Raw genomic sequence first — 27,923 nt, 5'->3', positions numbered from 1 at the left:
GGAAAAAGGTTGCCCGTTACTTTGGACCGTGGTTAATCTTTATCGAGGTTCTAGACTTAACTGTAAATATAAGGATCACTTCAACAAAAAAAAGGTGAAGTGTGGTATACGCAATAAGGGTTTAGATCGACAAGCGTGTAAACAAAATAGGATAAGTAATTTTACATCACTTTGATTGGACTTTGAAATGACTCTTTGTACCCGTCCAATACATACACACTCTAAATCTTTTGCCTTTGGGCTTGACATTCGGCCTTTTTAAGCACCAAACCAATTTTCACCCTTGTTTAACCACTTTAGCTGTATTTTTCTTCCGGAAAAGGCCGAAGAATGCATGAACACGTGTTTTTTCAACCCCTTCCAGACCCTCAGAATCACTTTGAAGAATATTTTCGTCGTTATATCTTCAAGTGATTATCCAAGCATTTCAAGGAGCTGTCAAATTTGTCTGGAAATTGAGGGAGATTATGAATGACTGGCATGTATTCCTTTTTCAAGCGGTTTGTGTTCAAATGACGGCATTAAAGCAGTGATATTAGTACAGAATTACGAATTAAAATTCTTGAACCGCTGAATTCATTTAGTTGAAATTTGGTACGGAGATCTTACTCGTAGTTTGAGTCCCGAAAAGGACGTGGGATAGATTTTATAGCGGAAAAAAGAAGTTGCGGGAAGAAGCCAGTGCTATTATAGTCTGTGGGAGGTGGCATTGGGAGGGTAGAATTGAGCAAAAATCCCTTCTTAATATTATAAAAGCGAAATTAACTCTGTCTACTCTATCTGTTACCTCTTCACTCTTAAACCGCTCAACCGATTTAGATGAAATTTTGTTGTGGAGATAGTTTGAGGCCCGGGAATGGACTTCAGATAGTTTTCATCATTCCACGCAAAATCGCAGGCTGCCAGTATAAGAATAAAGATATTAGTATTAGCATAGACGAAAGATTTACGTAAATTTAGGATCCGAAATTCAGGCCACAGGTGTGCGGAAATCCGGCGTCCGGTGCAACCAAATTGTAGGCTATTGGAAGCTAAAATACAGCTAAATTAAATTTACGTTTCAGTTCAGATGACAAATCTGTAAAATAAAATTGTCCTAAAATTCGGATTATCATCAAGCTACGTGTGAAATATTTAGATACCCATATAAATACTGTTTTCTTAGCTAAACATCTTTATTTTTAATTCCACTAACATTATAAAATGTTTAAAAAAACCTAAGTAGGTACCTACTTGAGGCACGAAATTTATACTTTTCATATATTTAGCGTCTAAAATCAATTCATTTTGAACTTTGTGTTTGGTTTTAAGTACTAAATTGAGCACCTGACATTTAAACTGGACATTACATAATCGCATAGTTGACATGTTACATTTTTCTTTAGTCTGATAGAGAAAAAAAAATAGATATGTATGATGTGATTAAACCTCAGTTACACACATTGACGTAATATATATTTTTATGTAAATTAATAAAGGAAAAATGACAGAAACACGTATAACGTTAATTATGGCGTTACTGAACATATCAACTATTATTCAATTGTATATGGCTGTGTATTCATGCTAAGATACAATAAAAATACTCGTAAACCCGTGGATCAATTACCTTTCGATAAACACATGTTTGTACAAGTAACTAACAATGAAAGGCAAGGTTGTTCCAGCCACTTTTTTTAATAGACCAAGAGACGAACTGATAATGTAGTCCATGGTCTAATATACGTAACGAACAAATATGTATTAGTATGAAAGTATTAAATCAAACTAATCTTTACTAAATTGTACAAAAAAAACATTAAATTAATCCGTCCTGTGCGGGAGGGTGGCCATAAGGCTGGTTACACTGCCACGCTGAATGGCAATGTCAATTCTTTGGCCTAGGAACGAGCCAGCCTCAGGGTCACTCGTCGTCTCAAGCAAATATTTAGATTTTGCTATAAAACTAGAAAGTCACGCTGCTATATTATGCCCCACTGCGCATAACAGCCGTAACAGCTATTCGGAAACTCATCTAAATGTTTACTGTATTTATGCACAACAAACCCCAAATTCAATATGGTTTTCCTATGACTATTACGGCAGTTGAACTAGCATTGTTTCATACTCTTTATAGGTATAGTAAATTAAATCCAAAAATTACGTGTAGCACTTATTAAAAAATAATAATTGTTTTATAAAATAAAATAAGTATAGGTACTTATGAATTAATGACGTAAAAATGATAATTTGGGTTTTAATGTACACTGAACCTGCATAATAAACGTTACGAGTACTTATAATTCATCTGCAATCGTAAATTACATTCGTTTTAAATGAAACACCCTGTCAGGGCCAGTTTCGAAATTAATCGAGTTGCTATCCACATTTACTCAATTTATGACCTACCTAATTATGCATTATGCTGGAGTACAATATTCGTTTACGTACAAAATTTCTAGTTAATTTTAAAAGTGGGAAAAATTCACTGTCTTGGGTGAGACTTGAACCCACGACCACTGGATCACTAGTACAGTGCATTCAGTGTTTTTTAGTGTTTTACTCCACTTCTAATTTATTTCTTATCTTAAACTTTCTAGTAATATGGGTTTTTGAGTAAGCATTAAAGATCTTAAGCAACTGCTAAATCATTTTTGTGGTAATCTCTCAGCCTACACCGCCTTTCTTGAATTACGAAAGAATTTATGTTTTTGTCACACAGCTATGCATAAAGAATCCTTTTATGTTTACGCGTGTGTAAACGTGTTATGTTTTCTTGTAGGACTCTATGGCATGCAAGACAGTACTGTTGGCTGTTGGCGACTTTATTATGCGCAGTCAATACAATACAATACAAATACTCTTTATTGCACACCTCAAAAAGAAAACAATACAAAAAGAAAACAGAAACACAATAAGAGGTAAACAACAGGCGGTCTTATCGCTAAAAGCGATCTCTTCCAGACAACCTTTGGGTAGCGGAAATTAATAATTCAAATGATCCTGAATCATATTCAGGATCATTTGAATTGTTTGTGAAATTAGTAAATAATTTTATTATTTAAACCAATTTATATTATATTTGAATCTATTTCATCTATAAACAGGATTATTTTCTTTTCCTTTCCCTAATATGTATTTTATTTTATTTGCACTTTATTTCGTAATAAAAGTCAAGTACAAAATATTGATTGGGTCCCTCTTTTTGCATTTACAGGTTTATTTACAGGTATATACGTACCAATATATATCTTATCACATGACTTTCATTCCTTCACGTCATATTATGCCCTTACCAAGCGATACAATTTATTATTAGTTCTTCAATAATTATGTCACAGGCTTCCTTTTAAATACTTGTTTTATTTAAAGTTTATTGCAGGAAATGGCGGATTTAATACCAAATTCAATTCTCTATAGAATGCACGATTGGTGCAAAGAAAACATGCAATTTAATTTAATTTGAATTTAACCACCATATTCGTTCAACATTCAGTTGTTTTCTTTTTTTCGTACGACTTTGCATAATTATTGAGCGCAATTTAATTAAAATGTAAGTATGTTTGTACGATCATCTCATGTTTCTTTGCAAGTTTTTGTAATGTCTTACTTGGAATAGACAGGGTGTCGTCATTTATGCATAGATACGTTTATATAGCAGCCGTTTATATACAATATGATTTTTATTATGTTCCTAGTAGAAAAACGTCGTTGTTGTCTCTTATCTCTGATTTTGCGTGTAGGTTATTAAACCTAAACCATTTTATAATTGCTTAAGTAACAAATGTTTTATTTTATGTCTGTTTTATTTTTGAGTCTTGTGAAATGCCCACCAACTTGATGTTTTTATACTCGACCCAAAAGCACCTGACTTTGTTCAACCGCGCCAGGCATGGTATCAACTAAACCGCATTAAGGATGGCACGCTAGACCGGGCCGGGCCCGGGCCGAGGCGTCCTACACGTCATTTTCTACGACGGCTGATCGGTGATCACGTGGTGATTTCTATAGAAAACCGGTAGCTCCGGCCCGGCCCTGGCCAAGTCTAGCGTGAGTCATCCTATAGAGTAGGCGTTGGAACCTGTATACCTACCATTGGTATAAAATGCGGCTGGTGTGACTCCCCTCAGTGTGTGTGTTGACCCTGAGTATACAGTCGAACAGATTGCTCTGGAATGCCCTTTCATCAAAATTAAGGGACGGATTGAAGACCTAAAGTGAAAAGGTAAACGAGTATTTGAAGAGCGCACACCTCATTAAATAAATACAGTAACTGTAACTGATGTCATACGATAAATAAATAACAAGCAACAGCGGTTGCACTCCGGGAGTGCCGATAGAAGTGAAAACTCACCTCACTATGTTGCCAACGCCCGGTAACACGATACATACGTTTAGCGGAGGTATTCTATTTATTTATTATATATTATTATCATTCTCAAATAAGATCACACTTTTTCATTGACATGTTTATTTATATACATACCCCGGCCGGCGAGAGCAAAAATGCGTTGACAGCTTAATAGTGCGAGGACACACACTTTGGTCGATGTCGATAAAAACGACACGATGTACTGGACCACCGTTATGATATGCAGAAGTATTAATTATTGTTGTAAACAAAATTAAAACCAAGTGTTTGTATTTATTCAGTATTTTATGTAATTTTCGTAATATACAATTAGCATTTTTTCTAAATTTTCTGATTTTAAACTCCTTCGCCTTGCTGATAAAATCCATTTCATCCAACTAAAGAACCATTCTAAATCTACAGTAGTAATCGGAGCAAAACGAAATAATTCATAGTGATTATGAATTTGTTCTGTATTAGGTAGTTCCACTTCTCTGCCAGATATCAATTTATTTAAATTGTTTAAAGTTAAAATGCCAACGTTCTTCTTCAACACATTCTATTATATATATATGTAATTTCTACGATTGACACCGATTGATTTGAGTCAATGTCAAATAGTAGTTGTTTATAATCGCGAAATACACATATGATATGAAAGAGGTCTATTAGTTACGACTGTTACGAGTATGTGAAAAGTATCTATTTACAACTGTCACTCACTCTTATCTATTACGAACATTCCCGTGAGTATGATAAATTGATTATAATTGTAATCAGTTGATTGAAATAGTATATAAGCTTAAAAATAATAATGTGAAATGTGTGTGTGTAAATAATAATTTTATGTTGATAGAAAATTGTTTTAGGGTTATTCTTAGAAACGCGTGGAGGTATCAAGTTGAAATAAATAACAAATACTAATGGCTCAGTTTAAAAAAAAAAAAATTGTGCTTAATTAAAAGTCGACTATTCTATCGACATCCATATGTCGATAGAATAGTCGATATTTAATTAAGCACTAGGAGCAGACGCATTTTTGCTCTCGCCGGCCGGGGTATATATACTGTCATGACAACGTCAAATTATTTGAACATGCGTAAAGAGTCTTGAAAAGGAGTCCGCAACATAAATGTCAATGAGTTTTTCTTTATTGATTTAAATGCCATTTAAATTATGAGTGGCCACCTTAGGGGGCTTACGGTCACGTGATCGCCTTACGCCCCTTACGGTCACGTGATTGCCGTACGCTGTCTCGAGTTTATCATTTTTTCCCCACCTCAAAAAGTGCCCAGCGCCGCTAAAGAAGTTTTCACTTCAAAAAATACCGCTATACCATCTCCACTGAAATGACTGCCTCAAATGCCTATATATGGTACACTAGCTGTTGCCCGCGACTTCGTACGCGTGGATTTGTATATTGGTGGTTATATATTCTACATTAGCTTAGAACATTATGCAGCAAAAGATAGCAGTAGGGACTATTAATCATTTGTTAATTATTATACACAACCTGGCTACGAAGTTTCAAGCCTCTAACTGAATAAAATTGTTCTCGATATAATCCCTCTCAACCCCCAGCATATTTTCAAGTCCACTATTTAATAAAACCTACTACCTAGCTCTAGTAGAGCGGCTCTACCAACTTTCAACCCCTTCTTAAACCTTTTAGGGGATGAATTTTTAAAAAAGCTGAAATTACTTTTCATGTATTCTAATAATATGCCTTTATACAACGATTCAAGTCCCGCACTCAAAAAAATGTTTGATCTCCATACAAACTTTCAACACCTTTTTCACCACCTTGGGGAATGAATTTTCAAAAACGCTGAAATTACTTTTCTTGTATTTTTATAATATGCCCTTATACAAAGATTCAAGCCCCGCACTCAAAAAAATATTTGATGTGCATACAAACTTTCAACCCCTTTTTCACCATCATGGGGGATGAATTTTCAAAAACACTGAAATTACTTTTCTTGTATTCTTATAATATGCCCTTGTACAAAGATTCAAGTCCCGCACTCAAAAAAATATTTGATGTGCATACAAACTTTCAACCCCTTTTTAACCCTGTTACGGGATGAATTTTACAAAACGCTGAAATTACTTTTCCTATCTTTTAATAGTAACCCCAAATACAAAGATTCAAGTCCCGCGTTCGAAAAAATGTTTGATATCCATACAAACTTTCAACCCCTTTTTCACCACCTTACGGGATGAATTTACAAAAACGCTGAAATTTGTTTTCTTGTGTTTTAATAATATATCTTTTGACGAAGTTTCAAGTACCCTGCTTAAAATAAAATTTGAACCCCATACAAACTTTCAACCCCTTTTTAACCCTGTTCGGGGATGAATTTTACAAAACGCTGAAATTACTTATATTGTCTTCTAATAATATCCCCAAATACAAAGATTCAAGTCCCGCGCTCGAAAAAATGTTTGATATCCATACAAACTTTCAACCCTTTTTTCACCACCTTGGGGGATGAATTTTCAAAAACGCTGAAATTAGTTTTTATGTATTTAAATTTAATACCTTTTTGCAAAGTTTCAAGGACCTAGCTTAAAATAAAATTTGCACCCCAAGACGAATTTTCATCCCCTTTTTAACCCCCTTAGGGGTTCAATTTCCAAAAACGTTGCAATTACTTTATTTTGTAATCGGCTATTATGCCTTTCTAAGAAGTTTCAAAGCATTTGTAATGGATTCAAACTTTCAACCCCTTTTTAACCCTGTTAGGGGATGAATTTTCAAAAACGCTGAAATTACTTTTCCTGTCTTATAATGATATACCCATATACAAAGTTTCAAGTCCCACACTCACAAAAATATTTGATCTCCATACAAACTTTCAACCCCTTTTTCACCATCTTGGGGGATGAATTTTCAAAAACGCTAAAATTAGTTTTCTTGTTTTTTCATATAATACATTTTTACAAAGTTTCAAATTCCTAGCTTAAAATAAAACTTGAACCCCATACAACCTTTCATCCCCTTTTTAACCCCCTTAGGGGTTGAATTTTTCAAAATCGCGTCTTATCTCTTGTACACTTTATAAATGCAACCTAGTGTGCAAATTTCAACTTTCTAGCTTTTGTAGTTTCGGCTCTGCGTTGATGAATCAGTCAGTCAGTCAGTCAGTCAGTCAGTCAGGACACTTGCATTTATATATATAGATTTTAACGTCAAATGGCATGTAAGAAGCTTAATTAATATCTACTAAAGTTAATAGTGCCGCTAGCAAAAAGCGTTCTTCGGAGAATAGCATTATTATGCGGACGGTGTCCAAGTAAACAACTTTTTCACGCATCTGGGAAACTATGGGCTATGGTATACCATACTGCTATTCAATAGGCACTAGGGTTCCATGATGATAAAATAGATTTTGTAACAATTTTGCGGTAAGATTTCGAAAAGGAATGCAAGAAAAATAGACGTTTGCTTAATTTAGCTGTTATCTGTAGGTATACAATTTTTTATGCCGAAACTTTTTTAATTATCTATATACATAAATGCACGTGTCCTGACTGATTGACTGACTGACTGACTGACTGACTGACTCATCAACGCAGAGCCGAAACTACAAACGCTAGAAAGTTGAAATTTGGACACTAGGTTGCATTTATAAAATGTATAAGAGCTAAGAAGCGATTTTGAGAAATTCAACCCCTAAGGGGGTTAAAAAGGGGATGAAAGGTTGTATGGGGTGCAAGTTTTATTTTAAGCTAGGAATTTGAAACTTTGTAAAAATGTACTATATTAAAAAATAAGAAAACTAATTTCTGCGTTTTCGAAAATTCATCCCCCAAGGTGGTGAAAAAGGGGTTGAAAGTTTGTATGGAGATCAAATATTTTTGTGAGTGTTGGACTTGAAACTTTGTATATGGGGATATTATTATAAGACGGGAAAAGTAATTTCAGCGTTTTTGAAAATTCATCCCCTAACAGGGTTAAAAAGGGGTTGAAAGTTTGAACCCATTACAAATGCTTTGAAACTTCTTAGAAAGACATAATAGCCGATGACAAAAAAAAAGGAATTGCGACGTTTTAGGTAATACAACCCCTAAGGGGGTAAAAAAGGGGATGAAACTTTGTCCTGGGGTGCAAATTTTATTTTAAGCTAGGACCTTGAAACTTAGTAAAAAGGTATTAAATTAAAAAACAAGAAAACTAATTTCTGCGTTTTCGAAAATTCATCTCCAAGGTGGTGAAAAAGGGGTTGAAAGTTTGTATGGAGATCAAATATTTTTGTGAGTGTTGGACTTGAAACTTTGTATATGGGGATATTATTATAAGACGGGAAAAGTAATTTCAGCGTTTTTTAAAATTCATCCCCCAAGGTGGTGAAAAAGGGGTTGAAAGTTTGTATGGAGATCAAATATTTTTGTGAGTGTTGGACTTGAAACTTTGTATATGGGGATATTATTATAAGATGGGAAAAGTAATTTCAGCGTTTTTGAAAATTCATCCCCTAACAGGGTTAAAAAGGGGTTGAAAGTTTGAACCCATTACAAATGCTTTGAAACTTCTTAGAAAGACATAATAGCCGATGACAAAAAAAAAGGAATTGCGACGTTTTAGGTAATACAACCCCTAAGGGGGTAAAAAAGGGGATGAAACTTTGTCCTGGGGTGCAAATTTTATTTTAAGCTAGGACCTTGAAACTTAGTAAAAAGGTATTAAATTAAAAAACAAGAAAACTAATTTCTGCGTTTTCGAAAATTCATCTCCAAGGTGGTGAAAAAGGGGTTGAAAGTTTGTATGGAGATCAAATATTTTTGTGAGTGTTGGACTTGAAACTTTGTATATGGGGATATTATTATAAGACGGGAAAAGTAATTTCAGCGTTTTTGAAAATTCATCCCCCAAGGTGGTGAAAAAGGGGTTGAAAGTTTGTATGGAGATCAAATATTTTTGTGAGTGTTGGACTTGAAACTTTGTATATGGGGATATTATTATAAGATGGGAAAAGTAATTTCAGCGTTTTTGAAAATTCATCCCCTAACAGGGTTAAAAAGGGGTTGAAAGTTTGAATCCATTAAAAATGCTTTGAAACTTCTTAGAAAGACATAATAGCCGATGACAAAAAACAGGAATTGCGACGTTTTAGGTAATTCAACCCCTAAGGGGGTAAAAAAGGAGATGAAACTTTGTCCTAGGGTGCAAATTTTATTTTAAGCTAGGACCTTAAAACTTCGTAAAAAGGTAATTAATTAAAAAAACAAGAAAACTAATTTCAGCGTTTTTAAAACTTCTTCCCCCGAGGTGGTAAAAACGGGGTTGAAAGTTTGTACGGAGATCAAATATTTTTGAGAGTACGGGACTTGAATCTTTGTATTTGGGGATATTATTAGAAGACAGGAAAAGTTATTTCACCGTTTTGTAAAATTCATCCCCTAACAGGGTTAAAAGGGGGATGAAAGATTGTATGGAGTTCAAATTTTATTTTAAGTTACGAACTTGAAACTTCGTAAAAATATATGTTATTAAAATACAAGAAAACTAATTTCAGCGTTTTTGAATTATCATCCCCTAAGGTGGTAAAAAGGGGGTTGAAAGTTTGTATGGATATCAAACATTTTTTCGAACGCGGGACTTGAATCTTTGTATTTCGGGATATTATTAAAATACAGGAAAAATAATTTCAGCGTTTTGTAAAATTCATCCCCCAACAGGATTAAAAAGGGGTTGAAAGTTTTAATCCATTACATATGCTTTGAAACTTCTTAGAAAGGCATAATAGCCGATTACAAGAAAGTAATTGCTATTTTTTGGAAATTCAACCCCTAAGGGGGATAAAAAGAGGATGAAAGTTCGTCTTAGGGTGCAAATTTTATTTTAAGCTAGGAACTTGAAACTTTGCAAAAAGGTATTAAATTAAGATACAAGAAAACTAATTTTAGCGTTTTTGAAAATTCATCCCCTAAGGTGGTGAAAAAGGGGTTGGAAGTTTGTATGGATATCAAACATTTTTTTGAACGCTCGACTTGAATCTTTCTATTTGGGGATATTATTAGAAGACAGGAAAAGTTATTTTAGCGTTTTGTAAAATTAATCCCCTAACAGGGTTAAAACAGGGGGTTGAAAGTTTGTATAGGGTTCAAATTTTATTTAAAGCTACAAACTTGAAACTTTGTAAAAATGTATTTTATCAAAAGAGAAGAAAACTAATTTCAGAGATTTTGATAATTCATCCCCCGAGGTGGTGAAAAAGGGGTTGAAAATTTGTTTGGAGGCCAAACATTTTTTTGAGTGCGGGACTTGAATCGTTGTATAAAGGCATATTATTAGAATACAAGAAAAATAATTTCAGCTTTTAAAAAATCATCCCCTAAAATGATTAAAAAGGGGTTGAAAGTTTGTATAGGGTTCAAATTTTATTTAAAGCTAGGAACTTCAAACTTCGTAAATAGGTAGTTAGGTAGTAGGTTTTATTAAATAGAGGACATGAAAATCTTCTAAGGGGGTTTAGAGGGATTATATCGAGGACAATTTTATTCAGTTAGGGGCTTGAAACTTCGTAGGTTGTGAAAGACAAAGTCTCATGCGTTGTATAATATTAATAATTAACAAATGATTAACCGTCCTACCGCAATCACTTGCTGCACAATGTTCTAAGCTAATGTAGAAATATATAACCACCAATATACAAATCCACGCGTACGAAGTCGCGGGCAACAGCTAGTCATCATATCATATATTTATGTACCTGTAACAATTGTGCTACAAATTTTCCTCCCCAAATATTTCTTGGACACTATTGAAAATAGGTACAGTTTCAGCGTGGCCAAAAGCTTCAATTTTTTTTGGCTGAAACCAAACCTTCGGCCAAAATTTTATGTTTATCCCGAAATCTGCCGAAACCGAAACTTCGGTAGGACACTAGTTTAAATATTGAAGTGAAAACTTCTTTAGCGGCGCTGGGCACTTTTTGAGGTGGGGAAAAAATTATAAACTCGAGACAGCGGCGATCACGTGACCGTAAGGGACGTAAGGCGATCACGTGACCGTAAGGGGCGTAAGGTTTAGATGGCCACTCATAATTTAGATGGCATTTAAACCAATAAAGAAAAACTCAATGTTATTTGACATTTATGTTGCGGACTCCTTTTCAAGACTCTTTACCTATGTTCAAATAATTTGACGTTGTCATGGCAGTATGTAAATAAACATGTCAATGAAAAAGTGTGATCTTATTTGAGAATGATAATAATATATAATAAATAAATAGAATACCTCCGCTAAACGTATGTATCGTGTTACCGGGCATCGGTAACATAGTGAGGTGAGTTTTCACTTCTATCGGCACTCCCGGAGTGCAACCGTTGTTGCTTGTTTAAATACCATTCAAGATACGGCCCTCATTTTTGGCAAGGTTCAAAAGCTCTGCGGTAGGTATTTGTCTTTACTTTTTATAAGCACCAAAACTTTTCCTATAACTTTAGCCGTCACTAACTCAATAGAACCCTGCAATATATAAAAGCGGTCGGATCAACGTAAATCTAAACGTTAGCCCCGCCAATTCATTCCCCTGTCTAATTGATACCTTATAGGTGTCAGCCATCCCTATTAACATTGCTGGCCGTAGCGTTAAATAGCTGACTGCTGTCTTTGGCGGTGGAACCGGCTTTTTTATGATTTTGATTCTTTATATAAATTACTCTTATATACTGTGATAAGTTGCATTGTACGTTCAAGCACTGGAATTCCTTTTCAAATTATATTGTATTCGCTGCGTTACAAAATGTGTCTCCTGGAATCTGGACACATTAGATATCTGACAGTTATAACCTACAATAGGGTGGCCTAAAAATACTTTGGCAAATGATTTAGTGCGGGAGTTTGTTGAAAATGATAATAAAAGTTTGTGTATCAAAGCAAGAGGGGTCGATAATTTTGAAAAAATTGTAATACAATGAAATTATAGTTTGTAAAATCCGCCGCACGCTTCCACGCCAGTCAGCGTTGCTCATACTATTTTTCGTTAAACCGCTCCGTGCAACGGCGCCAGCTAGCGGACGCTTTGACCAATATATTTGTTTCAGTCCGATAGACCCCCAAACTACGAGCTACTGCATCGTGGCATCACATCGCACGAACTACACATCACTCTGCGCAGCCCAGTACGACTCTAAACCTGGCACGGATTGTGGATTGAACAGGAGAAACAAAACTGAGGAAAACAGAATTGAAGATGTCTACAACATTTATGAAGGGAATTTCAAGAGCGTATACAGACGACGGAAATTTAGTAAGTAGTTTCACTAATGAAATAAAAGTGTTAAAACGGATTATTATGAGTAACTATTGCGGTAACCGAAAACAATATTATGATAGTTCCACTCTAAACCCACCACCGATTGAAGATTGTGTTGATTGAACTGACTGCAAACATAAACTCAACAAAAAGAACACGAGAATAGGTACAACAAAGTCGAGGATGTCTTCAGAATTTACTTATGAAAGGAATTTCAAAAGCTTTTAGAAATGACGAAAATGTAATGAGTATTCAACAATTATTTTCGCTACAGTTACTTAACATAACTCACGTAAATACGATTTCCCTCATAAAAGGTAGGATCTGTGCGGAAAGAGAAGAGTCGTAGAATGTATTAGATCCCATACATTTCACGAATCTTCTCTTTCCGCACAGATTCTACGATATTTTGCATTATTTTCACCGGTATTTTGTTTCCATGCTTTCTCTTAAGGTTAATAAGCTTTCGTGCTACCTACGTGTTTCAGAATTTTCGTAAGTGGGTTTTACTGTATTTAAAAACATTGTTATTTCTTTTTAAATCGATGTTTTTGAGCAATTTTTCAATCATTCAATCCTCCAATCAATGACCTTTTTGAATTGTCATTGACTTCTCATTTATCGACTTCCAATAAACAATATTCGATAAAAGATGTGATATAATATTCGATTTTAAATCATCAAATTCAACGTATTGATGAAGAAATCATGAAACTACTCTCGAACATGACATAATCTTATAATATTATTGTGGTCTAATTTTAATTAAGAGCCCGACCACAAAAATCGTCGCAAAGCTCCTTCATGTCCTCTGTCCAGCAATATACATTTTTCGTCAAAACGAAACTATATAAATAAAGGCAGATATGAATGGCAAAGACGCAGACTCATTTAATATTTTATGACGGCAATTCATAGCGTTTAAATATGCCGGAAGTAGTGGGAATTAGTTGAAATAAAATGGGTTGTAAAATATATCATCGCGGTTTTGACGTTTGCATTTTACTGCAATTTTATAGACCACAAGACGCTATAATTGAAAGCTCAAGTGTTAGAGCGATTTTAATGGGTTTTCCCGTGTATCCGACAGATTAAACTACTGGGTCAAAATTTTTGAAAAAAATACACAAAATATTTCTTTACCTATAGATGACAGGAAAACCCATTAGAAATGTGCAGTCAAGCGTGAGTCGGACTTCGGTCAGCGTATCCTTGGAAAGCAAAGCAAGTCCGACTCGCAGTTGCTGGTTTTTTTTTTCATTTCTGAGGCAAATCCAACATGCTTGAGACTTTTGATGGTTCGTCCCATTTCCTCTTTATATTTATGTGTGTGCCATCGCCCCCACTCTTAACTATCCATCTTACACCTTATTACAAGAGGCATAAGGTCCACCTATGGACAGTTAAGAGTGTTGCTGTTTGTACTTGCGACCCGCCCCGACTTCGCACGGGTAACACAAAACCTTAACAATTATTACACACCTAAACCTTCCTCAAGAATCACTCTACTGACCTATTGATATGTGGAAATTGCACGAAACCCCGCATACAAGCAGACAGACACGGAGGGGGACTTTTTTTATAAGGTGTAGGTATACATTAAGAAAACTGTTCTTTTTCACCACCCCAACTGGTAAAGGCTCTCTTGATTGTTCAAAAACAGATAGCAAATTTTGAGTTTTTTCTTATATTTGCTGGTAGAATTGACTTTTAAATGATGATTTTGAATGAAAAATATGTTATATTTATTTTGATTTTATTTTGTTTGATATCTTACAGTTAATATTTTCTTCGGGTTGGTGTGCTGAAAATTTTTGTGTTTCACTCAGGGGCAAATTTTGTTTAAGCCTAGTACTTTGAAACCTCGCAATGCACACGATTCCATTTTTCTAACGATTCAATTTTGTAATCTTTCGCTTGCTCGGGTATCAATATTAGCACGAGCGGTTAAACAACAACTTTGCCCCCTTGTAAAACAAATAACTATTGTCCAGGTCGCAGTACAAAGGTGTCGGATGAAGATCCGTTGGTGGCCTGCGTTGGGGACAGGACCCATCATTTGATCGAGAACCTGGACCCTAGTACCGTACGTATTTAACACATTTTATTTCAAACTGTCTGTACACACAAAGATAAATTTCATTAAATTCTTAATTAGATTAAGATGATAAGGGCGTGTACACACTAGCGATTCTGCCCAGCATTTTCTCGGCGTTTCCATACAATAATGAAACGTCGTGGAGGCCGCGGCGTGAACCCTCGGAAAACACCGAGCGGCCGCCACTAGTGTTTAAGAGCGCTTAACCCCTCGTATGCTTAGACACTGGTCCGTGCGTGTGAATTTAAATTTATTGTTAAAACTATGTCAAGGTCACTTTTTAAATGATCAAATTGACAGGCCGCGCTGCATATACATCGCCATTGTAGCTCGGTACTACTTACAGGCGTGTTTTATTTGAAATGTTTTAATTTGTCCGACTTTTACCCGCTGTCGGCATTTACACAAACATCAAAGGCGCCGCTCCACTGGTACTTTTTACACTGTGGTCACGTTAACCTAATAAAGTAGACGCGAGTACGGAATTGAAGTGAAATGAGACGACCTTTTATAATTAGATCTTAAATTAGGAAATGAATTTCCACTACCTCCGCCACTTCTCTTAATGTTTAAATTTTGAAGGCAATTTTCTCAATTTGTTTGGACACGTGGAACGAGCGATTACACGGACACCGAAAGAAGTAACGTGTAAGAGCCACTCCACACTAGCGTCTCCCGAGTGTCGGCGTCTAGTCAACTCTATGGCTGCTGCTCGCCGCAACGCTGGCGCAACTGCGCAGCGACGCCATTTTCCATAGCGCTGACTACACGCGCCGACGCTCAAAAGACGCTAGTGTGGGGTGGCCCTGAGTAGATATAGGTTTTTTCCATGTTATCCACAAATATAAAAAATCCAAAATCAAAGTATTTTTAGCAAGATTTAGAAATTTAAATATTTTTTGACTCTTTCATCGGACAAACCAGCCATCAATTTGATATGATTTTGGTCAATAAAAAGATCATTTGATAAAAGGGAAAATAGATAATACTTACCACAAAGAGTTTAACTAACTATTAGTTAGGATTACTATAATGTTACATCGTCTTACATGCCATTTCGAACGCACACTGAGATCAGAATGACATCTAAATAACTTAGTCAATCTGTGTAAGAATGTCCTATAATTTTTTTTTAATAACGGCATTCGGTTATACAATAGTGCATTTGGCACGTACATGTCGTTCCTTGAGAAACTAATAGTGTCACTAGATACAAAATTAGGAACCATTCGAATAGTGATGTTGTTCCATTTTTCAAAAGTTGAATATCATTCTGATGTCAGTGTCCGTTCAGATTAGCCAGTTAGACGTACAGCGAGCTGCAAAAGTGCATACCCACGTTATGCATGGAATCAATTGCGTCATTCCAAGCCCCAATTAACTATTTCCCTTTTCAACTTGATAACCACAGAACATATTAAAGAGGTTAGAATGGCTATCGCGCACAGTTAGTATCGGAACCGGTGTCGCCGCTCGTTCCTCTCCACATTTACTAACACTCGCGCAACGGTAGTAAAAACTAGCTAGCGCCTTGTGTGCGTGGTGAATGGATACGCCTCCTTTAAACAGATTTGACGTCTGGCTTCTTAATCTGAACGTGATCTGAACGTTATTGTGGCGCAAAAAGGCATCTTTACTTCATTTTCGGTCAGCGCGGGCGAGTAGCACGCGAGCGTTTGCTCAAAACCCCGCGGCGACACGTACCCTGTTCGCATCGCCATTCTACTTGTTCTGTGTTGATAACAATAGGTACCTATTGAATTTCATTTGCAGACATACTTCGTGAGTGTTTTTGCCGTCGCCCGCGACCGCAGGGCGGGATCCCTTCTCGCTACGGGCAGCGTCCGACCTAGGACATCTACAGCGAGGAGGTTACGGGAAAATACACCTTATAGAGCAGACATTAGGGGCAAAAGTGTCTTCTATTTTAAGGTAAGTAACGCCTGCGAGATTGATGATAGAGTTTGCAATTGCTATGTTTAATTATCAGGCGTTCGCAAAAAAAACAACATTCGTACCGTGATAATGGTGGCTTTGGTAAGCGGATACCGGGAGTACGGACGTGTCAAATTACAAAAATGTCATATGCACGTTGTAGATTATTTTTACAAGGTTACTAGGTGCAAAAAAGGTTCAGAATGTTAAAGTCGCTAATTTTTGCAATCAATTATTAAAATATACAACTCATAGGTACATACGTCAAACTTAGACAAATATGTAGTAAAGTTACGTATACCAAACTACAAAAGGATAAAAACAAGGATAATTATAATTCCTTTGTCATAAATAATTGAACTTTTACATATTACCTACTAGGCCAGTGGTTCCTAACCTTTTCAGTCCGGTCACCCCTATGACTAACTAACCTGATTTTACCCCTCCTTCCAATGGTAATAAAAAATAAAACGTGTACGTTTGTTGTATTGTTATATTAGGGTAGCTTATTACCCCCGTAAAATACCAGTTTTACCCCCACGGGGGTAATTACCCCAGGTCAGGAACAAAAAGAGTACAAATGGCGGACTTAACGCCTTGAGGCATTCTCTACCAGTCAACCATTGGGCTAAACAGAGACAGTTTGTTTGGTGCAGGATTGTAAATAGTGGATATGAAAACAGACACGAGACTACTATGATAGGTACTATACTTACACAAATATACATTTTAAATATACCCACATATATACAAATTCAATATAATATGATATGTTATAGAGTGATCAGTATAATAGCAATAGTTGACTAACACTGTATTCTGTTGTACGATTGCACTTAATGGACTGGATAGGAAAATACTGCATTTTATCGATGCCGACAAGTCAGTGCAGTGACAAATTGTCGTGCACCGGTAAGACACGTGACAGAGATAAAGCGTAACTAATGGTGGCGTTAGCGTGGCACAAAGCATACCTACCTAAGTACTAGGATTTAGGTGTCCTTAGATATGGGTAAGAAAATTTATCTTAAAACCTCTCTTGTTTGTGTGAGTTATGTGTTTATCTAAACACATAACTGCTGTTTAACGTTAGAAATGTGTGGTATGATGTTGATGGTTTGCAAACTCATTATTTAGATAATTCTGTCAGGTATTAATAAAATTTGATTTGAAAACTTAGCATCATAATAATCTAATATCTGGGTGACCGAGCTTCGCTCGGAAAACATAAAAAAACTCGAGAATGCGCGTTTTCCCAGAGATAAGACCTAGCTAGATCGATTTTTCGCCCCCAAAAACCCCCACATAGCAAATTTCATCGAAATCGTTAGAGCCGTTTCCGAGATCCCCGAAATATATATATATAAATAAATAAATAAATAAACAAGAATTGCTCGTTTAAAGGTATTAGATTTCAGATCAGGTCATTTATTATAATTATGCATTTTTAGGGTTCCGTAGCCAAATGGCAAAAAACGGAACCCTTATAGATTCGTCATGTCTGTCTGTCTGTCTGTCTGTCTGTCTGTCTGTCTGTCCGTCTGTCCGTCTGTCCGTCTGTCTGTCCGTCCGTATGTCACAGCCACTTTTCTCCGAAACTATACGAACTATACTGTTGAAACTTGGTAAGTAGATGTATTCTGTAAACCGCATTAAGATTTTCACACAAAAATAGAAAAAAACAATAAATTTTTGGGGTTCCCCATACTTCGAACTGAAACTCAAAATTTTTTTTTTCATCAAACCCATACGTGTGGGGTATCTATGGATAGGTCTTCAAAAATGATATTGAGGTTTCTAATATCATTTTTTTCTAAACTGAATAGTTTGCGCGAGAGACACTTCCAAAGTGGTAAAATGTGTGTGTCCCCCCCTGTAACTTCTAAAATAAGAGAATGATAAAACTAAAAAAAAATATATGATGTACATTACCATGTAAACTTCCACCGAAAATTGGTTTGAACGAGATCTAGTTAGTAGTTTTTTTTTATACGTCATAAATCGCCTAAATACGGAACCCTTCATGGGCGAGTCCGACTCGCACTTGGCCGCTTTTCTAAACTGTACACACTACACACACGCAAAAGGTGTTAAGACAAAGGACTTCTTTGACTTTTAACCCTTAATCAAATAACGGGAAATTATTTCCCACTTCGTTCTAATTTACGAAATATTTTTTATCTTTTTAATGGCAGCACTCAGCGATACCAACCACACAGATTTAAAATCACACAAAAATAGAAAAAAAACAATAAATTTTTGGGGTTCCCCATACTTCGAACTGAAACTCAAAATTTTTTTTTTCATCAAACCCATACGTGTGGGGTATCTATGGATAGGTCTTCAAAAATGATATTGAGGTTTCTAATATCATTTTTTTCTAAACTGAATAGTTTGCGCGAGAGACACTTCCAAAGTGGTAAAATGTGTCCCCCCCCCCCTGTAACTTCTAAAATAAGAGAATGATAAAATTAAAAAAAAATATATGATGTACATTACCATGTAAACTTCCACCGAAAATTAGTTTGAACGAGATCTAGTTAGTAGTTTTTTTTTATACGTCATAAATCGCCTAAATACGGAACCCTTCATGGGCGAGTCCGACTCGCACTTGGCCGCTTTTCTAAACTGTACACACTACACACACGCAAAAGGTGTTAAGACAAAGGACTTCTTTGACTTTTAACCCTTAATCAAATAACGGGAAATTATTTCCCACTTCGTTCTAATTTACGAAATATTTTTTATCTTTTTAATGGCAGCACTCAGCGATACCAACCACACAGATTTAAAATCTTAATAACATTTTGAATTTGAAAAATGGCAACACTTTTCTGATGGCCGCCATTTGTGACCATATGTCAAAGTCAATGTCAGTTGTCGTGATTTTTTTTGCAATAACAACATTTTTTTTGGTGTTTTGAGCTTAAGTGCGTAAAAAATCTGGTAAGTGCATACACTGAATATTATCATAAACTAGACTTATTTTACCTGTGTTTTGCTTGAAAATAGTTGTGATAACGATATGAATTAGCCAAGATTTTAAGGTTTTAGTAAGTGGGAAATTATTTCCCATTGTTTGTTCCTAAACTTACGATTTACAAAAAAATTGGTAGGTTTTATCAAGTGGGAAATTATTTCCCAGTGTTTGTTCTACACCTAAATTTTAATTTGTTTCCATATATAAAAATATATGCCCGTTTGTCTGTTACATATTAAAATCTGAGTCTTCTTTTTTCTTTTATTTATTTCTTCGATTTTTGAAGATAACGTTAAAAAATCATACTTGAATTCCAAGCAAAGCCGGGGGGAGCTACTAACTAGTAAAAAGGTCGTAACCGTATCGGACAATGGGAAACTATTTGGGAGCGTTCAAGTATTACGTAACGCAATTTTTGGACATTTTTGAACCCCCCTCCCCCCCATTTAACGCGCCGTAACGTTTTTCTGTAGCCCCCTAGTAAAATGTTACGTAACCACCAAGTGACATTTTTTTTACCTAAAGGCCACAATTATGTGGCGTAAAGTACCTGCCGGCCCAGCCAAGGTGACAATCGCTATCGCTTCGACAACGAAACGCTTTGTGTCTCTCTATCACTCTTCCATATTAATGCGACAGTCACAGTTGCGTTTCGATCGCTACGGAGCGATAGCGATTGTCACTTTGGCTAGGTCCGCTGAAGGGTTAAAATCAATGTTACGTAACGCGTAGTTCAAACCCCCCCTCCCGTCCCTGTAACGCATCGTAACGTTTTACAAGACCCCCCCCCCTCCCCCCAAATGCGTTACGTAATACTTGAACGCTCCCTTTCCCACTTATTCAAAATTTTGCTATTCTATAACGGATAACGGGAAATTATTTCCCACCGCAAAACCCCCCTTTCCCCCCACTTATTTTTTTTAATATACTTTTTCGTAATCTACGCACCCAAATTACCTAAAAACCATTCTTTATTGTTTTCAAAAATCTCATAAAAAGTGTCCCGTTTGATTAAGGGTTAAGAGACTTATAGCTTACCTATACAAGTGGCTATTTAAATTTATGATAGAGTAAAAAACAATAATAAATGTAAAAAATAAATATTAGTTCGTTATGATTGGTCATTAATGATTTAATTATTTCACAGGCATCTGTGGGCTCTCCTCTATGGCTCTCTGTGGCAACATGCGGCGGTACAGTGGACGTCGAGGTCCTAGTGAGAGGCAAGCAGTTGTACATCGCCAGGAATATAGGTTAGTTCCTATAGTTCAATTATCATAGACTATGATAATTGACTGACTCTCTATGACATAGATCCTCGAAGAGTCAGTGGGCTCTCCTCTCTGACTCTCCGCGCCGTGCTTCAAGCAGCTGTTAAATCGAGAAGAATACTGTACCCGTACCATGAGTCACTGACAGTGTCAACATTGACATATACGCTAACCATATTCTTAGCAGTTTGTAAATTACTTTTCACCTCAACAGCTCGAACAAGGGTACTTTGCTACTTAAAAACAGTGAGCAAAATCGCATTTTGCTCACTGAGTGAGACAAAATGAACAAAATGTGATTTTGCTCACTCAGTGAGCAAAATGCGATTTTGCTCACTGTTTTTGAGTAGCAAAGTACCCTTGTTCGAGCTGCTGAGGTGAAAATTTAATTGCTGGTATATCTTAAGAAAACATGAGTGAATAGAGGTAAGTGATGAAGAAGGAATACATTTTTCGGGTTCTCTAATATGTTCTCACTGCTGAGGTGAAAAATGTTGTGTACTACACGAGATCAAAGTTATTTACATCTCGTGCGCTTTTGAGTCCCTTACTACGCTCAAGATTCTAAATTAGATTCACTCGCTACGCTCGTGAATCTATTATAGAATCTTTCGCTTGCACGGGACTCAAAATAAGCACTCGAAGAAATATCAAACTTTGATCTCTTGTTGTACAAATAACTATTCTATACGTACGAGTGAGATGCAGGCAACGTGCGGCGGGTCGCGATTTCGTCGCGAGCGCGCAACGAATTCGCTACAATACATAGGGCCCATTTAGACGGCGCGCGAACTCGTATACGATTTTAGTTACATTGCAGACCATTGAGGTTACGTCAATTCAGCCGACCGGTCAAACGACGCAATGTAATCAAACTCGCATGCGAGTTCTCGCCCCGTCTAAATGAGCCCCTGGGATAGGTAGGTAATTTAGAAATAATTTATAATCAAATTCTTTGAAAATCCTTTGCGTGCTATGAGGCAACTGTAAATGAATACGAAGGGTACCTTTAGCGATCCAATTGTGGGCTTGCTTAGATATAAGTATCTGTGCCGTAGTAGTAATCACAGCGTAGAGGATCTGGACTAACTTTGTTTGCCCGTATATACCACAATCAAAGGGTCCCGTAGTCTAGCCTAGTTCGCTTTGTAGAATTAGACGGACATTTCTATTTCTATCTGGCCAGAGAGCCAAACCCGCATCAACCAAACGCAAGTCTAGAATGTCTAGGCATTCTATAATATCTATAAATAATAATTAGATTAAGTTAGGTATTCTGAATTTCAATTACAGAGGTCTTACAGGCCCAAGTATACGTCAACAACATTTTACTGCGGCATATAACGTTGATAATTGTAACAAATGTTTTCGTTTGTGTCAACGTTTAAGGATACTATTTAAATGATAGTACGTTTTGTTTAAGTATTAAAATGATTGTAAGTAGTTTAAATTTTTAATGACGTTTTGTAAAAGACGTGTAGGTATGTTAGAAATATATTCTTAATAAATCTTTCTTTATTAATTTTGTATTAAGCAGAAACGTCTGCGAACGATGCTATTAAGCTTCGAAATAAATTAAAAGTGGAAAAATTCACTGTCTTGGGTGGGGCGCATCGTTACTGGTGAATTTTCAATATGATTTGGAACTCTGGTAGCCGTTTAAGAAGTGTAGGACTCTTACGATATATGTCGCTAAGAGCCTCCCTGTCGCTAATATGGTGGAAATATTCGCTGAATTGGGTACGGTCTTGGTAGCTCAGATGGCAGAGCACTGCACTAGTGATCCAGTGGTCGTGGGTTCAAGTCCCACCCAAGACAGTAAATTTTTCCACTTTTAATTTATTTCGAAGCTTAAATCTTTCTTTGTCAAAGTATTTTTGGATCGTTATTTATTTTGGTAGGTAATATTTATGCATTTGGTCATCGAAAATCGTCTATTACTGTTCGGTTCGATATCATATAGAGCCTCTTCACAACCTTAGCTTTGTAAGGCCCACAAAGTTTTCTTATTTTTAATTTGAACTTTGTTGCATAGTACATTAGGGTGACTTTCGTTTGCTTTAGAAAACAATGTAACAAAAGAAATGCTGCCTTATTTAGTCTTTGAAAGGTTCAAATTAGATTGAAACAGTCTGTACATTGTAATGCACATTGGGCCTTACGAGGTTAATAACAAACATCAATTTAGCATTCGTGACCCGAATAAGCACGTATTCTGATAAGACAATGAATTATTATTGCTACTACGAACTTCGTTGCCACAGATTTCAAGGTTCATCGTAAATTATTGCTCAGATATTATGTAAATTCTAACACGACGTATCCAACTTATTATTCAGTCGGTAGAAACTAGAGTCCTTCGAGTCTGAATTTGAAGAACTCAGCTCGTTTTTACGAGACTCGGCGCTTAAAAAACTTCCGAGTCTTTTAAGTCCCGAGTCGAGTATTTTTTAAGAGTACCTAATTCAAAAGGACTCGAGCCTCCGAATAAAGACTCCATCAACAATTTTGTAGATTTTTCCTAAATAGCAGTAAAGAAATTAACCGTTATTGTATGATTTGTCTACCTAATCCACAAAATTTACATGAAGACAGGCACCGAAATCGAAATTGTTTGTAGAAAAAATCAAGAGTTCTCTGAAATGGACTCAAGTCTCTACTAAAGACTCGGGTCTCCAACAAGTTGAAAAGAACTCGAGCTTAGACTTAATTATAAGAGTCTGAAAAACTGAGTCAAGTCTTGAAACAGAGGACTCAAAGGACTCGAGTCCTACCCAACACTTATCCAACTAGGATTTTCCATAGGTCCAACAATGATTTGGCCGTGCAAAGCTTTATCCGTAACAAATGTCAGACTGTCACTGTCAGTCTTAGTACCGCGGGGTAAGGTAGATCCAGTCGGGGCGGGGTGTAGCGTGTCCGTTCTGTATGATGATATTAATGTACCACTGTTGGTGTGAAACGAGACATATAAAGGGGCCCACTGATTAACTGTCCGCCGGACGGTATCGGCCTGTCAGTTGTCAGGAACTGTCAACTTTTTGTTTTAGGTAACTTGACAGGCTGATGATGTCGTCCTAAGTCATCAATCAACTTGTATTGTACCTATTGTCACAGAATAAATAATAGTACTAAGTACAGAAGACTCACTCTCTAACAAAACGCGTCTGTTACGATCAGCACAGATATGGCCGCTAGGTGGCGACAGCGCCACGCGCGGCTTATGGCTTTCCCCAAATTGAGGCCGAACGGATGTACTTTTAGCTACCTGTAGCAAAGCGACGAAATCGCGAAGTGAGACACGCCTGCTATTGTCTACAGAAGCTTTTTCTAGACGCAACTGTATATTTTTTTTACAGATCGTTACCTCAAGTTCTCCGCGGACGCGTCAGCTTCCATTCAGGAGACCAGCAGTGATGAAGGTTCCGTGCAGTTCGACTCGAGTTCGGAAGAGGCTAAGATGCGATATGTAGTCAGGGTACTACCTAGCCGGTGGGACCAAGAGGCTGTTGGGATTGAGGTAAAATCTCTCTCTCTCTCTCTCTCCTCCTCCTTCTTCTTCTTCTTCTTCTGATTCTTTTTCTTTTTCTACTTCTTCTTCTTCTTCTTGGCACATGGCGCTACTAGACATCTGGTAAAGCTTAGGATGTCATTATTAGGTAGATAATATAATAACAGTAAATTCCCTCGCAAAAGAAAGCCAACTCAACAATAATGTGACGAGAAAATGGAGGTGTTTAAAACACTCAAATAACAACTTATTTTGTATTTATTTTAGCTGACAGCATCAACATCCCGTTGGGGCATCATTGAGCCGGAATTGTCGGACGAAAGTGCTACAGTGCGAGAGCTGAGGCCGAAGCGCACCTGCTCGTCTATCGACATCGCCTTCTTACCAGCCACGCACTATGCCAATGACGTCATCAGGTATTTATATATTTAAACTTTATTGCACATCAATACATCAACGTACTGGGCCATCATTGAACCGGTATTGTTGGGTGACAGTGCGACAGTGCGAGAGCTGAGGCCGAAGCGCACCTGCTCGTCCATGGACATAGCCTTCTTATCAGCCACGTACTATGCCAATGACGTCATTAGGTATTGAATTTATATATCTCACCGTAACATTGTAAACACTCGTCAGATTATAATCTCGCTAGTTAAATTATAAACTGACGGTAGGGAGATTATAAACTAACCTAACCTAACCTACGTTAGATTATAAACTAACAGGTTCACAATCTTACGGTGTCATATACACATGTGTGAGACCTGAGGCCGAAGGCTTTTACTTCTTCAAGCTGAAACCACTGAAACTATTTTAGATGAAACTTGGTATGGTGATGTTGATAGTTTTTAGGCTTGGGTAAGAACATAGGAAAGTTTTTATCAATCATCATCATGCCCAGTAGCACGGTCGCATTTTTATCGTTTATCACCATGCCTGTCACGTTCTAACAAGTATGTAAGTGCGAAAGTGACGGGCATAGTGATAGTCGATAAAAATGGAACCGTGCTGAGCCCGATGGTCGTGGTTACACGCCGACGAAGTTTTATATATCCATACTAATGTTATACATGCCAAAGTGTGTCTGTCTGAAACGTTTTCACCGTGTTTTCACGCTTTAATCATAATCGCTTTAAGATTTAGCTTAGGTAAATTTAGTATGGACAGTTCGAGTTCCGTGGATTGACATAAGATAGTTTTTATCCTGGAAATCATTCCTTAAGGGGGCGAAAACGGAGGCGAAGTAGTATTTGGAATAACTTACAAAATCGCGCGCAGAAGCGCGCAGTTTTTTTATAGCCTATATTGTGTCCCACTGCTGGGTGAAGGCCTCCCCTGTCTTTCGCCACTCGTCATGGCTTTGTGCATGTTCCCGCCAGTCGCCACAGAATGGTCATTTCGCCATACTACTACTGCTAGAGTGTGTGCGAAAAGAGAAGAGTCGTGAAATGGGATCCAATACATTCTACGACGCTTCTCTTTCCGCACAGACTCTAATGGTTACTGTAATAATATTACATATTAATATAAACTCAAGTGCACGTTTACTGTTTATAGGTACTGCATAGTTGCTCGAGAGACGAGCATTGGAGACATGTACTCATGCGCATCAAAGCGAGCTACGAAAACTTGTGTCAACCGCGTACAACGGCCACCGTAAGTTTTTTTTTAACTGCAAAAAAACTTGAAAAAAACGCTCATATGTCCGAGGCGTCCGACACTTTTCTGTGATATCGGTAATAGGGATGATGACACATATAAGGCTAAGCTTAGTTTAAATAATCTCCAAATATAGAGACTGTAACTGTGATTGATTGTACAACTAACCTCTTGATTAAAAATAAACAGATTTTTTTTTTATGTTGAATTTTATAACAAAATCTAGTAAAATAGATAGCAAACGAGCAATTTATCACAATAATGTGAATATTAAAATAAAATATTGAAAAGTTACAAAAATACAGGACCTGAAAGTTTCAAAATTCAAGCTTTTTTTACTTCCAAAAACGATAAAAGTAAGGGTACCATTCGATTCCTTACATTTCATCCAAAAAAATATTGTATAGCAACTATATACAATACATAAACGCAATATTTCACCGACAAAAACGCAATTTTCTTGTTTTGTCCATACTACAAGATGGGCTCCCAGAGACCTTGACGTCACGTTCCCTTGTCGTTTTGTTTAGGGCGTTTCGCGAGTGAAGTGCGACTGTCGGTCTTTGACTACAATTTCTGACTTTTGTGTTACTTTAATGCAATGGGTCCCATATAAACATTTGATCCTAAAAACAAACCCGATCGATTGATACCATAAATGAAAATTAGTCATGAGCCTATCACGTGATGCTTTCTATAGAAATCGAACTGTCGAACACCTCGACCCGGACTCGGACCGTCCTCCGTCCTCCCTCAAATCTCCACCAATCCATATATTTTCAAAGTCTGAGAGGGCGGGGTAACGTGGCCTTATAGCTATGGCGGTTCGCCAAAAAACGCTGCAAATGGTGTTAAAGGTCTGAAAACCGGTACGATTGATCTTTAGGACATTTGAAACAATTTGACCTGAAGCACCAACAAACATAAAAAATACGAGAGGAGTTATGACGTCATCTTTTTTTTTATGGAATTAAAAAAAAATGTTTAAAACCTATCGTGTGTGGTATTAAACAAAAGCGCTTTCTAAGCCGATTCCAAAAATATATCACATCACCACATTTTAGTCATTTTTTTTCAACACGAAAATATATTTGGCAAACAAGACTAAACATAATGATCTATTTATCTATTATCATACTTTATTTCAGATCGCGAGTGATAAAGCAGAAAGTGACCGGACTGAAAACTGGAAGAAAATACGCCATACAAGTGACAGCGTCAAGCAAAGGAATAACTGTGCCATACAAAACTCTATACATCGACTTTTCTTGCGAAGAAGAAGAAGAAGAAATTATAAGTACACACAGTAGATAATTCATTTGAAATTGAACTTAATTTACAAATTTGAACGCTTTAAGGTCAATGTGGCTAAATTCCGGCCACATTCACCTTACGTCATAAACAAAAACGTCACTGACACGCCAAGATCCCGGGCGCAAGCGAGCTAATGTACCTAATCATTATTTCAAAGTGTGAAGGTTATTATGACATCGTCCGCCATAACACTAATAGGTTTAGGTTGTCCCTGGCGCTGTGGGCACGACTAGTTACGACGCCTGTAGGTGTCCTTGGCGTTCAAAAGGTTAAATGTGTCGTAGAAGATACAACATTTTGAAGTATTAACCCTTCGTATGTCTAAGCATTGATCAGTGCGAACGAATTTAAACCTATTCAATTCAATTCAATTCAATTCTTTATTGATAAAAACATAATTTTACACGTCAGGTACATACATTACATTGTATTAAACAATGGATTTTTAAATGCATGCGCACTGATCAGTGCTTAGACATACGTAGGGTTAAAAAAACTTGCTAATTATATATCTTGCTCTGATAGAAACAAACGAGGCTTGGAATTTCATAAGAAGTTTTT

General features: G+C 36.7%; 1 protein-coding gene across 1 annotated transcript in view; it reads left to right on the top strand.

Moving 5' to 3' along the window:
• LOC134654321 (protein NDNF-like) overlaps positions 1-27,362 on the top strand; it is a 64,494-nt gene extending 37,132 nt beyond the window's left edge. Inside the window, exons 6-13 of the mRNA XM_063509786.1 lie at positions 12,383-12,588; positions 14,589-14,680; positions 16,466-16,624; positions 20,755-20,860; positions 24,238-24,398; positions 24,657-24,805; positions 25,947-26,045; positions 27,197-27,362. Coding sequence (XP_063365856.1) covers positions 12,383-12,588; positions 14,589-14,680; positions 16,466-16,624; positions 20,755-20,860; positions 24,238-24,398; positions 24,657-24,805; positions 25,947-26,045; positions 27,197-27,362 — 1,138 coding nt within the window. The remainder of the gene's footprint in view (positions 1-12,382; positions 12,589-14,588; positions 14,681-16,465; positions 16,625-20,754; positions 20,861-24,237; positions 24,399-24,656; positions 24,806-25,946; positions 26,046-27,196) is intronic.
• The last annotated feature ends 561 nt before the right edge of the window (positions 27,363-27,923 follow it).

Source organism: Cydia amplana, chromosome 14, assembly GCF_948474715.1.
Source record: "Cydia amplana chromosome 14, ilCydAmpl1.1, whole genome shotgun sequence".
In the NCBI taxonomy this organism is placed as follows: Eukaryota; Metazoa; Arthropoda; class Insecta; order Lepidoptera; family Tortricidae; genus Cydia; species Cydia amplana.
This window is presented reverse-complemented; position numbering and strand designations above follow the sequence as displayed.